Source organism: Magnolia sinica, chromosome 8 (assembly GCF_029962835.1).
Source record: "Magnolia sinica isolate HGM2019 chromosome 8, MsV1, whole genome shotgun sequence".
In the NCBI taxonomy this organism is placed as follows: Eukaryota; Viridiplantae; Streptophyta; class Magnoliopsida; order Magnoliales; family Magnoliaceae; genus Magnolia; species Magnolia sinica.
In genome coordinates, this window is record NC_080580.1 from 4,411,207 (window position 1) to 4,427,397 (window position 16,191).

The window sequence follows — 16,191 nt, forward strand, 5'->3', positions numbered from 1 at the left end:
GCTAAGATTGCCACATAATTTCAAAGTTTGGAAAAACAGCAGCCCATGTACTCGGGAAGGTACAATGGAGGAGGCTATGGGGTCCTTACTCTTGCTCGGGTGGTAGACTCTCATGAATTTCAATGCCCGGTCAAGGGTTCGAGTACCCATAGGTGTCACTAATTAAAGATATAAAAGTTGATTTACTAATTAAAAAACCATGTAAATATACCATGCATGGCTACTTTTGAATTAAAGTTGATTTCCAATCATAGTGCCGAACCCAATACGAGGATTTCAAATCCCAGGGATTTTAAATCCAGGGTTCCGAATCCGCGCAATGGTGGGAATTATAATCCGGACCGTTTCCTGTGGTGTGTTGTACTTAAGCTTTGGAAATGCTTCAATTTTGGGGTCATGCCCAAAAGTGGTCTGATAAAACGGATGGACGGCGTGGATAAGACACATACGTTAAGTGGGCCCCACAGAGTTTACTCCGTACGCAATCTTGTCCGCAAAGTATAGTCTCCCTGCATGAAATGGCGATTTTGCCCTTTCTCTCGCGACTCGCTTCTCTGCAATTGGAGGCAGCAGCCGCTGCTCTCTCCCTCCCTGCAATCGCAGTCTCCTCTCTCTCTGCAGCCGCGGCAGCCGCTACTCTCTCTCTCTCTGCACAACGCAACGACGATCGATTAAAACCCTCTGGCCTGCTCTCGCCGCACAATTTCTTGATTCCCATCTTCGCCAGGTATTAAAAAAATTTTCTCGTTTCCTTTTGCCTTTTTATTCTCCATTTTTATCATTTCATTGAGCACGGTTTTAGATCTCTCCCATTCATTTCGTTTCAATGGAAAAGGGAATATGGGTTTGCTTTATCTCGTGATTTTGGATCTGGGTTCTGGTTTTCGAACGCCGAATGATGGAATTTCCTTTGTCTCGTGTATTTAGTCTTTCATTTATCTTTGAATTTGGTTTTTGTTCGATTTTTTTGTTGAATGCGGTTTTGATTTTTCATTGGTTTTTTATTGGATTTGTGTGGGGGCTTGGCTGGTCTTTTTAATGGGTTTTAATTGGATTTGGGCTTGGCTGTTACAATCCCAAGGGTTTAATTGCTTCACTTTTCACATTCCATTAGTCCTGTGGCTTTTGGCATATTGGTTAAGTTCTTAACATTGGCTGGTTTTTTTTAATGGGCCTTGATTGGATGATTCTAGCTATCCGATAAATGGGTGGGAAAATGAACAGTCTACATTGATTATGGAAGAGTCCAATATTTGATTTGAATTGTCTTTGAAGTGCACTTTATGTTAATAACTCATGATTCATCATTTTATAAATTATTTTTTTTTCTTCAAAAATTGATGGCCAAACAACATTATAAGAAAAATAGATTAAGTAGACAACGTAATCCAAGCAACAATTGCCCATAAAATTAGATTTCTATAACTACGTTTTCAAATTTTGATTTTTGTAAAAAATTGCTTCATTTCAGGAGTGGATGCCAAGCAGGGCCTAAAGAAATTGCATTTTAGTTAATTCAACTTAATTGTACTATTAATCAGAATTCATTTTGATAGAGCATCCAAAGTGGAAGATTCTTAGCACTCCGCATAGAGGGGCTTGGGCAGGTTTGAAGATTCGGACGAGGCTGATACGACTCGTCTAAGTGGATGCGGATTCGGTACTATCCGATCTGGTTCGAAACAACAAGTTGCCCCGACCAGGCTGAGTTGGGACAGTACACCCCCAACTAAGGCGAGTTGTGACTAGACTTGAGACTGAACAGTTGAGACTGAATCTAAAAACCATGGCTATGCCCTGAATTGCAGTTATGGTACTTTCAAGTTGGACTTGGAAATTATGTAACTGCAATTTGAGGCTTATCCTCGTTATGTAGGCTTGGGAAGGAAATTGTGAATTGGTTATTGATTTATTTCCACTCTGTTTAACTAGATATTGCAATTCAATTCAATAGTGCATCCAGACATGTGTTAGATTTTCAATCTAATGTAAAAGTTCTTCACAATACAATCCTATCAGTTTGTTGGTGAAATGCATATGCTCTTGGGAGAATTATGCACTTGTTTGTTATGGAAAGGATTAAAAAATAAAAAAGAAAGAAAGAAAAAAGAAAAAAGAAAAAAAAAAGAACGATGAAATGCAGAACTGAAAAATGGGCTGATCAAGGAACATGTGGTCATTCATTCAGATTGTTTTGAATATTTGAAGTTATGGAGAAGTCTGGGTATTGTACTGAAATTATTGAAGTTAATTGTAATCCATTCTGCTCCATTTCTTAAAAACCGATTTTTGTTTTATGTGCCACTGACCGGACAGTTAAGATCATCACTGGAAAGAGAATGGAGAAAACGGGAACCCGGAAGCTGAGGATCGCTATCATTCATCCTGATCTTGGGATAGGTTTTCACTTCCCACATTATCTCTTCATCTCTCTCTCTCTCTCTCTCTCTCTCACACACACACACACACACACACACACACACACAGAGATGTTTTAGCTGTGATTTACTGTCTCTTTCTTTTATCATTCTAGACATTGTTCATTGAAATCATTCACTAGCAAATTTATTAGATTTCTTCCTTTAATCATGCCACACTCTTGAAACTAGAATCAGCCCTAGCCCAACAGGCTAAATATTTCCCTAACAAGCAGTTGGTCAGATACGGACCTTTCGTCATGGACTCTTCTATTCCTTTCAAGCTGACCAAAGCACGACATGCAACACCTTATTCCGCAGACACTTGCCCTTTTGGGCCCCATGCTAAGATTGCCCAGCTATCAATCAACTCCCGAACAGAATGTGGCACAGTCCACATAATTTCAAAGTTTGGAAAAACAGCAGCCCATGTACTCGGGAATGTACAATGGAGGAGGCTATGGGGTCCTTACTCTTGCTCGGGTGGTAGACTCTCAAGAGTTTCAACGCCCGGTCAAGGGTTCGAGTACCCATAGGTGGTGAAATTCCACTAGCGTGAGTGTGTGGGGGTGTGTGTACATGTGTTTTTAAATTTTTATTTTTTATTTTTAAAAATAAAAAATGGAGGAGGCTATGGTTAGCTGTCCCTTCTTGGCTACAACAAGAGCAACATTGATTCGTTAGGCCATCCCTCAATGTTTTAGACGATCGTTAATAAAGCTTTTTTTTTTTGGCCTTTATTTTTGGGGGAATCTTTGATGCCCAAATATTCAAAGGTGCCCTAGAGCAGTCCCCATAAGACATCCCAAGTAGTGAGCCAGAGATCTAACAGAAAAGACTCCATAGTCCGTTCGCCTCCAAATCCACAACCTTCTCTTGGTGCCAGCCTACAGAATATGCACTACTTGTAACATGGCCAGCAATTTGGCGAGTCTTTCAATCTCTTACTCTTTATTGTTGTGCTGAAAATAGGGAAACCATACCATCTTAACCCTGAGCTAATAGAAAATTGACACAGGAGCACCTTTGCAAATGGCTATGGAAAACAGACCTTCAAAGAGCTTTGCCAAAGGAACCTCCCAACATCAAGTATCGTCCCCAAACCTCATCCTGTCCCCCTTACCAACCCTAAAATGCAGATGGTTCGAGCAAAAGGACTGAGCCTAGGAGATTGTTCTCCAAAAGGAGGAGCCTGATCTGATGGAGGGTAGATTAGCATCTCAGCCATTTGTGACCACCTTGTACTTAGCCACTGATACGTCTCTCAGCAAAGAGCTCTCCCCACTACCCATTGTCCACCATCAGTTTCCCAAAAAAGCCAATCTGCAGTTTTAATACTTCTAATCCCAAGACTGTCCTGACCAGCAAACACCACCATCTCCCATGCAATCAAATTGAATTTAGGAGAACCCTCCCAATTATTCCAAAAGAAATGCTTGATGATTGCCTCAATCTTCTCTGCGATCTTCACTAGATATCCAAGGATGGAAAGAAGGTGCACCAGGAGAGGACGACACTGATATAATCAGTTGAATTCTCCCACCAAGAGATGATTTTACTCTTCCGAACTGCCCATGTACTGACATATTTCTCCACTAACGGGTTCCTAATTCTTTGCCCACTCTTCCTTTGCATACTGGAATGCCAAGAGAATGAATGGTAAAACAGTTGCAATCTCCCCCACAATAGATTGCACCTCATCATCACCCAAAATTTATGCCAGTAATGCTACTTTCAGACTTTCAGTGAGATTTACCTTCAAACCAGACACCACCTTTATTAAAAAAGAAAAAAGAAAAAAAAGGACGCCTTTGAATTTTTGGCTTCAAGCATCAACTCATTGCCAAAAAATAGTGTCATAGGCTTACTGCACATCAGTGATTGTAACATCTTCACTGCCCATCACCATACCAATTATCAGCCCCACCTCATCTGCCCTGTGAATGAGTCTTGACCAAGAATGTGCCACAATCGAGAAACAGAGGGAGGGGATAAAGGGGTCACCTTGCTGAATACCACAATTAAGCTTCTTTTTTTTTTTTTCGAAAGATGAAGGATTTCATTAAAAAGAGGAAAGGCAAAAGACAAAAGGAAAGACAAAAAGAAAAAGAAACACCATTACACCCCAAGAAAGAAGAAATCTTGACCGTAAAGGTCATCTACGTTAGAGGCCCACTCAATCATGAGACGCTTAGCGTTAGAAGCCACAACACCAGCCGAATTGGAAATGTTTTGAAAGCATCTACTATTTCTTTCCCCCCACAATGAACACCAGACCGCCAGAACAGACATCCTCCAAATAATCGTTTTCACCTTGCCCAAATGCACACCCTACCATGCTTGAAGGAACTGGCTAAACTCGCCCAGAAAGACCTAGAGTAACCTGAAAGCGATTAAAATCTCCACCCAGATCAATCTAGCAAAATGGCAGTGCAGCAGCAAGTGATCCACTGTCTCTTCAGCCCACATACAACATAAACAGATATTGGGTAAGATCATCCCCTTCTTCCTCAGATTGTCCACCGTAAGAATCTTCTTTTTCCCAGCCAGCCAACCGAAAACAATGATTTTTGGGGGAGCATCGTATTTCCAAAGGAATGAGGGATTTAGCTTTAGATTGTGCTTCAGTTTGTGCATCTGATTATAAAGAGACTGAACCGAAAAAGCAGACGACTTGTCTAATTTCCAGAAAATAGAGTCTTGAGACGAAGGAGGAGCGGACGAATATAGACATTCCAACAGACCCGTAAAGTCCGTAATCTCCCAATCTTGGCGGCCTCTTCGACAATTCACATTCTAGACTATTTTCCATCCGTTTCATTGTAGTTGTCGACGACGTACGATTTCTTGGAAAGAGCGATCTGGTAAGAGAAGGGGAATCTGCTTCTTAGCGTCTGTTCACCTATCCATATGTCATCCCAAAACCTGATTTTGTCACCATTGCCAAGGACAAAGCCAATATTCGGCGACACAACCTTCATCATTTCCATAATTCCTTTCCACATGTGTGAAATTCTTTGAGACAGTAATTCTTTTACCCACCAGCCACCACAATTAAGCTTTTAGGAGAACTGTTGATTAGAATGGTCAACTAAGGTGAAGTACGATTTTATCCATTTGTTTGTTGGCGATTGTTTCTTTTCTGTGATTTGTAACCTTTCATTCTTCTATTCTGCTCACAATTGCTATATAAAAGAGGTCAAAGAATGCACTTCATCGATTGCATATATCAAGTTACTAGGAAAGCCTAGAGTTTCTTTCTTGGTGCCAAGAGCATGATTATGTGGTTCCTCGCTGATTTGCTTCTCTAAAATTTTCACCCAATAATTCTACCAAAATTTGTTTGCAAGTTTTGTATGTATTCAGTTCGGGTAATATGCACATACATGTGTGTGTACTTATGTAAGTTCTGATATGAGGAATTCATGAAATGCCTTTGGTAGTGACACAAATATTTTTTAGAAGTTACGAATATTTTCTCTGAAAAAAAATCCTGACACTTGTGATCTATTGATATGGTCATGGTAGTGAGAATTGTAGAAGAAAATGAATTTTATGGCACTCCTGCTATTCATGTCAATAGTTTCTGGAATATCACCTCTGTTCTGGGGGGTCAAAGGGGTTGGCTTTCCATTTTTGGATTGATAACTTGAATATGAATGGAAGGTGAGCAAAAATGACAATCATTTTTCACTTGCAAAATATACAATTTGGATGCATGAGGCTGCCTATCTGCTGTCTCTCTTATTGGTTTGTCATTTTAATGTTCAGGGCATGGTCCATCCTAGGTGGAGCCAAACAGACGAATGATCTAGATTATTAAACCACCGGGCCCACTTGTAAATACTGACCCAAGTATAATGTGCATGTCCTCAGGTCAAGGATCATATAATGCCTTTTTAAAAAAAACAAAAAACAAAAAACAAAAAAAAAACTAAGGATTAGTTTCAGGTTTCTACATCAATATTAATTTTGCACGAAATGGGATATTGTCTTGCTCCACTATTTACCTGTCTTCTTCAACAGTAGTTACGGAGTGCATGAATATATCTCTGCTCAATCCACTACTATTTTTATGTTGTTTATTAATAATAACTTGTTATTGTTACTGTTGCTGCTGCTGCTGCGGTTATCGTTATCATTATTACTGTTATTATTATTGTTGTTGTTGTTTCTATCTCGTGCTCCTTGTGCATGGTGTGCTGAAGTCTATGATGGCTATATGTAGGAGGAGCTGAAAGGTTAATTGTCGATGCTGCAGTTGAACTTTCATCCCATGGGCATGACGTTCATGTTTTCACAGCACACCATGACCGAAATCGATGTTTTGAAGAGACCCTTGCTGGTGAGGATTTTTTTTTTTTTTTTTTTGAAGAGGTAATGCTACCAGGTATTGAACCCTGGATCACTCACTATCATCTCATGTAACGAGCGGGAAACGAATGGAGAATCTGAATGATAGGATGGCTTGCTAATGAATTTTGGGACAGTTTTTTCTTTTTTTTCTTTCTTTTTGTTTGTTATACTTCGTAGTTAAGATGTAAGCAGAAGTATGCCATGTTTTATGATCATTAAATCTTTTTAAAGCATGTTATTTGCAAGTAGTTGGATATTGTGCATTACAAGATCCACAATCTTGATGGAAGAAGTACAATCACTAGAAAATCATGTCACTTGCTCTTTTCAACCGTAGCCATGACATGTCGGTTGGAGGAATCTATGCTGTTTTGAAAGTCATGTTTGTACCAGCAAAAACTATACTGTAAATGTTTGCCTCATCGAGAAGAAGCAATATTAGACAAATGGGAGCATCTCCAAAGTTGAAAGCTCCCTCCACCCATGCTCACTTGAGTATGGGTATCCAGATACTGCAAGGATTGGGTTTTCTTAAAATTCAAATTCTCAGGATACAGATACCAAAAGATTGGTTACTACTCAACTCAGAAGTCTAATCATCCGATTTATTTATTTTTATAGAGAGAATCACTCAAAGATACTTCCCTAACAATATCACAAGTTGAATTTGTTTCCCACTTGGTAGGATTTATAAGGAATTTTCGTGACTAAATGACCCTTTGAGTTCAAAATATAGTGAATTTCTATTTCAAGTCCTGCGAAGGGGGAGATCCCATATCCTTACTCTTATCCCAATATCCAACTTGTTTATCCAGTAAATTTTTTTTTTTTTTGAAGTACTCAAGTATCATAGCCCTCTACTACCTTCTAGGTGTGCAAAGTTCGTTTCATGTGGAAAGCAACAAATGATCCATCTCCATAATCTCAGTCTGTACCAAGATATGCCCTTGAGAAATCCACTACCATCTTTTATAATCAGTGAAAGGATGTCGAAAGAGTATTGCCTGAAATTCAAGACGTATCAAGTGATTTAGCCAATAAATGTCCATTGAAAGTGTTGAAAATTTGAAATCCAGAAATTGTATGCTCTTTAGCCAGAAATTGTCTACACACCCTAATAAAATGGGGTTGCGGAAAGGAAAAATCATCATCTCCTTGAAGTGGTTAGGTCTCTTTTGACTCACATGAACATCACCAAACATTTTTGGAGTTTTGTTGTCCTTACTGTTTGTCATGTCATTAACCATCAGTCATCAACCACCCTCCATGGTAAAACATCATTTGTGTTGTTCCCAAATGAATTACCATTTCCATTGCCAGTTTGAGTGTTTGATTGCACAACCTTTGTCCAGAAAAATGGTCTACCATCGGATAAGTTAGATACTCGTGCAACTAAGTGTTTTTTTCTAGGTTATTCTCGTTCACAAAAAGGTTATAAGTGCTTTGGTCCTTTATCAAGCTGTCAATACACTAGCGATAATGTAAACCTTTTTGAAGATATTCCCTACTTTCCTACTTCATGTGATGAGGAGTTGGGATTAGCTCCTTCTGGTGCGACACCTTGACCGCTAGGCACAATAGTCTCTATGCTCTCAACTCCTGCTCCAACAGTCCAAGGTTCAAGACCATCCAATTCATGTCTTCTACGCTCGCCTTCAAATGAGGTCCCTGCATCAACACAGTCATCGTCAAATATTGTGCTTATGCATTGCTCTCTGGAAAGGTATACGCTCTTGCACATTACATCCTATCTCTAATTTTATACCTCACCATTATCTTAGCCATACCTCATGTGCTCATGCTTTGGCCTTGTCTCGGGAGGCATTCTCTATTTCTTACTATGATGCTCTAGCTTATCCTGGGTGACGGAGAGCCATGGAAGAAGAAATTGAAGCTATGTATGGTACTAGCATGTGGATCCTTATCTCTCTGCCCCCTAGAAAGTGGACAGTTGGCTGTCAATGGGTCTACACCATTAAATACCAACCTAATGGCTCGATTGAATGCCTGAAGGTACGGCTTGTCACTAAAGGCTACAGCCAAACTGTTGGGTTGGATTATGAGGAAACTTTCACATGTCATACTAAATTCATTGTAAGTTTTGATTTCTGTAGTAGCTAACAAGTCGTGGCCCCCCGTACCAGCTCGACGTCAAGAATGCCTTCCTCAATGGCTACTTGACTGTAGAAGTATACATGGTGCAACCTCTTGGGTTTGTTGCTCAGGAGGAGGAATGGTAAAGTGTACAAGCTTCGGAAGGCTATTTATGGGGTTAGTCTCCGAAGGCATGGTTTGAGAAATTCAATTGTGTGTTGGTGGACTTCAAATTTGGATCACTCGATGTTTGTGAAGCAGAGCTCTAATGGAATGGTGGTGTTTATCGTCTATGCAGACAACATAATTATCACTGGAAATGATGAGGAAGGTATATTGGAAGCCAAGAATCACAATAAGAATAATTTTCAGACCGGGGACCTTAGCCCTCTAAGGTATTTCCTAGGGATCAAAGCAACCTGATCCACTATCAAGGTAAACTTATCTTAATGAAAAAACACCTTGGACCTATTGAAAGAGCTGGATTAATGGGGTGTATACCATGTGATACTCCAATGGATTTGAATCGAAAATTGTTAGATGATACATGTGATTTACTTGACGATCTGAAATGGTATAGGAGGCTTGTTGGAAATCTAATCTACCTAATGGTTACCCGATATCTTTTTTGCAATTGGGGTTGTGAGCTTATTTATACATAAGCAGGATAGGGACTTGTTTATAGGTCCAATGGACATCTTATGGTCGAATCCTATGACAATGCAGATTCAGTCGGTTTGGTAACAAATAAAAAGTATGTCTGGTTACTAAATATTCGTTGGAGGAAACTTGTTGACCTGGAAGAGCAATAAATAAATGGTGGTTGCTAGATCGAGTGTAAAGGTAGAGTACATGGACATGGGTCACACTGTCTACGGACTATCATGGGTTCAGCTCCTCTCCAAGAGCTTCAACTATTTCATGGTGGGCCAATGGTCCTCTATTATGACAATCAAGCAGCAACTCACATAGCTAGCAATCCATTTTTCCATGAATGGACAAAACACATTGAGGTGGATTACCATTTTATTAGGGAGAAGATCGTTTCTAAGGAGATCATTATGAAACATGTTTCTTCTAAGCCCAATTAACAGACCTCTTCACCAAGCCCTTACCTTGTCTGCAAAGCTCATACTTCAGCAACAAGATGGGCATGATCAATATATATGCTCCATCTTGAGAGGGAGTGTTGAAAAGTGTTAAAGAGTTTACATAGCTTTATTATATGTGGATATTTCTTTTTAGGTGTTATTTGGACTTGGGCCCACTTGGACATTCTCATTGTAATAGGCCTTGGGTCCCTTTGTGTTAATTAAATAAAAGCAAGACTGGACATCTAGGGTTAGAGACGTCACAGCCCCCTCTCTTACTCTCCCTCTCCAACATCTCCCTTTTGCTCCTCTTCACTTCCCCTCTCAGCTCTTCTCCTCTCTTTTGTCAATCTCTTTCTTCCCTTCCTCCTCTCTTCCCCTCATCTGATCTCTCTCTCTCCTTCCATTTTCTGCTTGGTAAAACCGTGTGGACCACGTGCACTGTCTCCTCGGGCCCACTTCAATTTGATGTTGTTCCTGGTTCTGGGGCCCCCTGATTGCTGCTAGTGCCGCCTCCTCTATCTTGTAGACATTTACAGAGACCAAGAACTGTGCCGGTTAGGAGTGAGTTGGTAAAAGTTGTAGGCTCCAAGAGGGCAAGGGGAAGGCCCAAAAGGACATGGATGGAGGTAGTAAGAAAAGACCTAATGACCTATGGTCTAACTGAAGGTCCATCCCTTGATAGAGTGGAATGGCAGAACAGGATTCATGTTCACGTAGTTGAGCCCAATTAATTGGGATAAGGCTTATATGACGACGATGACATGTGAGTAGGCACTAATTCAAACTGTGAAATTGCGAAGCCTTTTTAGACGACATGTGAGTAGGCACCAATTCAAACTGTGAAATTGCAAAGCCTTTTTAAATCAGTTACAGTCTCTGCCATATCAGTTCAAAGATCATGGGTAAAAGAGGTAGATTGATGTCTAGTTGGCAGTTGGTTGCGGAACTTTTGCCAATCTTCCATTTAAAAGCAGATTCTAACTTGTTGGGAGAAATGCTGAGATTATGATGATGATGAATATATGTGCAGAAAGCACGAGTCATCTTTTGGCTAGTGGTCAAACCTTATGAACTAATCTTGTTAACCTTTGCTGCACTTAATGTGTTTCATTTAGTTTATATCTGGTTTTTATATTTTTTTAGTAAAATAAGTGGTTGCCAGCATACTTTTTCTCTTTCTTTTTCTTTTTCTTTTTCTTGTTCTGATACCAACCAGGATATGCCGGATTGTATTGGGTCACTTGGTAGTAATGGTATTTCTCTGTGTATTTTCTCCAGGGCCTTTCCCGGTTACAGTATATGGTGATTTCCTGCCACGGCATATTTTCTACCGTTTCCATGCTGTATGCGCATATCTGCGATGCATCTTTGTTGCTCTTTGTGTGCTACTCATGTGGCCCACTTTCGACATTATACTGGTAGACCAAGTCTCTGTTGTAATTCCCCTGGTGAAAATAAAGAAGTCAACCAAGGTATTTTTTTTTATTTTTTATTTTGTTATGAGCTTTTTAAGAGGTTTATTAAGTGCACAAGTCATGTTATAATAGTCTACTTCCCTCCAGATTGTTTTCTATTGCCATTTTCCAGATTCATTGCTGGCAACACGCACAACTAAGCTTAGGAGGTTGTACCGCGCACCTATTGACCATGTTGAAGAAACAACTACTGGTCTGGTTCATTCCAACTCCACCTTCCATTGCTTTCACTGATTTGCATGTCCCCTGGGACGAGGAATTATTGGATCCTGCAAGATGTAAATAGTCTCCCGAAATGCCCATTCTATACAAGTAGGAAGCGTGGTTCAATCATCTAGGCCATTGATATAATGGGTCCCACTGTGGATGGGGGATGCCCCAATAATTCCAGAATTGTAGCCATCCAATCTTGGGCATTTTTTTCGGACTGTTGCTGCCTTTTTCCCTTAAGGGCTGATGACAGGTGGGTTGATGAGCTTCTGCCAAGCTATTCCATAGGAGTGAATCCTGTTTCAAATCTTGTTTCTGAAGAAACAGAACTAGAAAAGCGAAGCCTGAATAAATTGAGCAAGGCTATGATGATGATGATGTGTTCGTCCTTTAACCTTTACATTTAGGTCACTCATTGAAAGGTTAGGAATGGATAATCCAATCCATCCAGAAGACTTTTGGTCACCCCTGTCCATGGTGGGCTCCAACAGATCAATGGTCTGGATCACTAAACTATGCACTGCACTAATATGGAACTGGTGCATTGGGACACTATTCACATCCTTACGCATCTGGACCCAATAAGCCTCTTTGGGGAATGCCTTTGCATCTAGTGATCTTCCATGACGCCACATCCTTACTAGGCTGTTGAATTTGATGGATATTGGAATCTGCAGGGATGGCCGATTTGATTCTTGTTAACAGCAGATTTACAGCATCTACATTTGCAAAAACATTCAAACGTCTTGATGCACGAGGAATCCGACCATCTGTTCTTTACCCAGCCGTCAACGTGGAACAGTTCGATGAACCTTCTGCTTATAAGTGAGCGACATTCTTATATACCTCTTGTTATCTTGTAGAGCCAAGCATGCTTTTATAGTACTAAGTCATGACTTTCACAAAAATTAAAGAGTCCCGACTCCTGATGCATCAGGGTGTAAATAAGGTCCTAATGTACCCAACCTACATGTGGGGCCCATGCTTTGGTGTTTCAGACCATTGAGCTGATGAGTCTCATCATGGATGAACCATGTCCCAAAAACTTCCATATTAGACAATCCTAAACATTTGATCAGTAGCCTATTAATGGTTGATTAAAAGATATACAACAAGAGTCTGGAGAAAGGGGCCAAAGTTGGATTGCTAGGATATTTTGATCTGGAACCAAATAAATATCAAGGATTTTTCAGTCTGGAAGATTTGGGTGGTCTCCCATCCACAGTGAGGCCCATCTGATCAACGATGTGGATCACCCAAACATTGCCCCACTTGTATGGACTGTCACATCAGGACACCGGCCATGTGTTAATGCGTCAGGGACCTTATAACTTCTTTTTAACATGCAATATTTTGCTGCATATAGAGATCTAGAGTCTTAAAACATGTGTCCTTTTCAGGTTGAACTTTCTTTCAATCAACCGCTTTGAAAGGAAAAAGAACATTGATTTAGCAATCTCTGCTTTTGCAATGCTCCATGCCTTTGACGGAGACATTCTTCAAGGTCATAATCTGGCTGAGGTTACATTGACTCTTGCAGGTAATATTTTCACCTTTTCATTGTTATTATTATTATTCTTGTTGCATTGTTTGTCAGTCCTTTTATGCATCACAGATCATATTGGCAGTTGGCCTTATTAGATAATATATAGGGAATAAGATGTCCAAAGAATCAGATGGTAACTAACAGTCTGTAGGGCATCTATGAGTCGTTGGGCCTTCTGTTTGCACAAGTGGGCCAAATGGTGTTGCAAAAGTCTCATCTGATTCGCAATGGGACCTCACTTTGGGAGGTCATGATTGAATCTGGATCCTGACCGTTTGATTTTAAGCTGCTGATTTGATGGTCTCCAATTGGATCGCTACGAATGTTCAATCAATTCATGATATGCTGTATCCACAATTAGCCCCATGATTTGGGTGGTTTAGATTGATGCATAGAGATGTCATGTTATGCTGCATCCACAATGAGCCCCACGATTTGGGTGGTTTGGATTAATGCATAGACACCCACCCCCCAGAAAAAAAAAAAAAACCCACAACCCCATAAACAGGCTGACACCCACACTCACAATAAATGGAATTCAGTTGCATATTAAATAGACCCTCCCTCAAAGAAAAGGGGGGAAAAAGATATGGTGAAAGAAAAAGAAAACAGAGGATTGATGCATGGGTTGTTGCTTCAGGTGGCTATGATAAACGTCTCAAGGAGAACGTAGAGTATCTGGCTGAGCTGAAGAGCTTGGCGGAGAGGGAAGGAGTGTCTGATCGAGTCCAGTTTGTCACATCCTGTTCGACTGCAGAAAGGAATGCATTGCTTTCTGAATGCATTTGTGTTCTTTATACGCCGAAGGTAATGGCGTAGAAGACAGGAGCTTTTGCCTTTTTAAAGGTTGTTTCAATGTTGTGGTTTGAGAGACTGTTGCCCCATGTCACTGGCACATCAAACAGTTCTGCTAGGCTCAGAGGCGATTCTACCAGTGGCCCTGGCATGTGGAACATCTAATCTGTTCATCATGTGGGTCCCACTGAGTACATGGCCCGGCCCAGAAATCAGACCAATCTCCTCATCATTCAGTCTGCATGCGAGCCACTGGCCATTTCTGTAGATTGTCCATGATGAGGAGGTTCGCCTTATTTTCCGATTAGATTGTTTACATACCTGGCTTTCCTGACTGGTGAGGGCTCCTGATGAATGGACTGGCCCTTGTTCTTTGACAAGGTCACCTACATAGTGGGGCCCACCTGATGCATGTCTCCCAACAGTACTTATTCCCGAAATCAGATTGCGTACTGAGTTACTCAGTACGGTTTTATCATACTTAGTAAACTCAGTTAGGCCCACTGTGAATGTATGTGGTTTATCCACACCGTCCATCCATTTTTCCTGCTAATATTAAGGGTTGATCCCAAAATTGAAGTAAATCCAAAGCTCAAGTGGACCATGCCACAGGAAACAGTGTGGAATGATGATTTCTACCGTTGCAACCTTCCTAGGGCCCACAATAAAGTTTATTTGTCATCCAACCTGTTCATAAGATCACAAAAGCATGGATGAAGAGAAAGCACAAACATCAGGTTGATCCAAAACTTTTGTGGCCTCCAAGAATTTTTGGATGGTAAAGGTTCAATCACACTCTTTCCCGTGGTGTGGTCCACTTGAGCTTTGGATATGCTTTCGTATTGGCTCAAGCCCTAAAATCATCTGTTAATATGGATAAACGGAGTGGATAAAATAAATAAATAACAGTGGACCCCACAGAGTTTACTCAGTACGCTAAGGGTACTGAGTTAGTACGTCCGGTTCCCTTATTCCCACCTGGCATGCTGAAAAATGTACAGGCGAGTTTTAAGTAGACTTGTTTCACTCTATCAATGCAGGACGAGCACTTCGGCATTGTTCCACTGGAAGCAATGGCAGCTCAGAAGCCTGTGATTGCATGCAATAGTGGCGGCCCAGTGGAGACGATCAGACACGAGGTCACGGGGTTCCTTTGTGATCCAACTGCGCATGAATTCTCCCGTGCCATGGCCCACTTCATCAGTGACACCCAGATGGCGGAAAGGATGGGCAAAGAAGCACGCCGGCATGTTTTGGAGACATTTTCCACCCACATATTTGGCCAACAGTTGAATCGTTTGGTCGTCGACGTTGCCAATAGAAAATTGGATTGAAACAGGAAATACACATGTATGCAGGTTCATATTGATGAATTAACTACAATGTGAATTGGATAGCCTCCAGATATTGACTGTCCCGGGAGAAAATTTTGGATTGTGGGGCCCATTTTGGCAATGGTTGTTGGCGGTTTAGGCCTGTGGGCTTGTCGACTGTTGATTTCTTTGTATGTGTGCGCCCCGCGATGGAAGAATTAGGAATATTAACATTGGGAATAAGGACTTCATCATTTTTTTTAGCCAGGCTGGCCTGGCCTGAACCCAAGCAGTCTTTCAGGCCCAACAAGCAAAAGGAATGGATAAACCTAGCTCAAGGTGAAGCTGTGCTAGAGCCGAAGACTTCCATGTTGAAACCATGGTTTTAAGAATGGGACCGTCTTTGCAACCGGTTAGAGTTGAGTCAGACTTGGTTAGATCCAATGTTTTAAATATTGTTATCGCGTATTGTATCACAACCTTGGGATATGGATACATATTGGTTATCGCACGTGATATCTCGGCTGTATCGCGTAATGTATCGCTGTTGTTGAGAACATTGGAAAATTTGTCGAATTTTTCACGAAAACTTTATGGATTGTTGAAAAGGATATCAATACATACTTAGAAATCAAAATATTACCAACAAAAGAGTGCACATAACAGGGGTTTTCTTTATATGAGTCCTAAAACATGCATCGTTCAATTGAATTGGTGCAAATATATTTAAAGTCTATTCATATAATTTATAAACATAAGAAGATATATATGGAAACACAAATAATACATTCAAAAGGAAAAGAAGAATCACTAAATTAGGTTACCTACATGTTTGATTTTACGTTTGGATATAAAGATTGCAACTAATTTGTTAGAAATTGAGAAATTTCA

At 40.6% G+C, this 16,191-nt stretch overlaps 1 protein-coding gene across 2 annotated transcripts; it reads left to right on the forward strand.

The window, feature by feature from the left end:
- The first annotated feature begins 541 nt into the window (after positions 1-541).
- LOC131252651 (uncharacterized) lies at positions 542-15,474 on the forward strand. Of its 2 annotated transcripts, none has more exons than XM_058253307.1 (9): positions 542-727; positions 2,317-2,400; positions 6,646-6,762; positions 11,240-11,433; positions 11,524-11,629; positions 12,324-12,471; positions 13,047-13,186; positions 13,833-13,999; positions 15,028-15,474. In XM_058253307.1, the coding sequence occupies exons 2-9, from the start codon at positions 2,340-2,342 to the stop codon at positions 15,319-15,321; spliced, it is 1,227 nt and encodes a 408-aa protein (XP_058109290.1). In that variant the 5' UTR covers positions 542-727; positions 2,317-2,339; the 3' UTR covers positions 15,322-15,474. The 2 variants fall into 2 exon arrangements, with proteins under 2 accessions (XP_058109290.1, XP_058109291.1); XM_058253308.1 differs by lacking the exon at positions 542-727 and adding an exon at positions 1,710-1,734.
- The last annotated feature ends 717 nt before the right edge of the window (positions 15,475-16,191 follow it).

What these genes read in the sequence shown, in the direction of transcription:
- LOC131252651 (XM_058253307.1), top strand. Translation starts at nt 2,340, where the DNA reads ATGGAGAAAACGGGAACCCGGAAGCTGAGGATCGCTATCATTCATCCT. An exon ending in GATGAACCTTCTGCTTATAA is followed by an intron (nt 12,472 to 13,046) that starts GTGAGCGACATT and finishes TGTCCTTTTCAG; the next exon opens with GTTGAACTTTCTTTCAATCA. An exon ending in GGTTACATTGACTCTTGCAG is followed by an intron (nt 13,187 to 13,832) that starts GTAATATTTTCA and finishes TTGTTGCTTCAG; the next exon opens with GTGGCTATGATAAACGTCTC.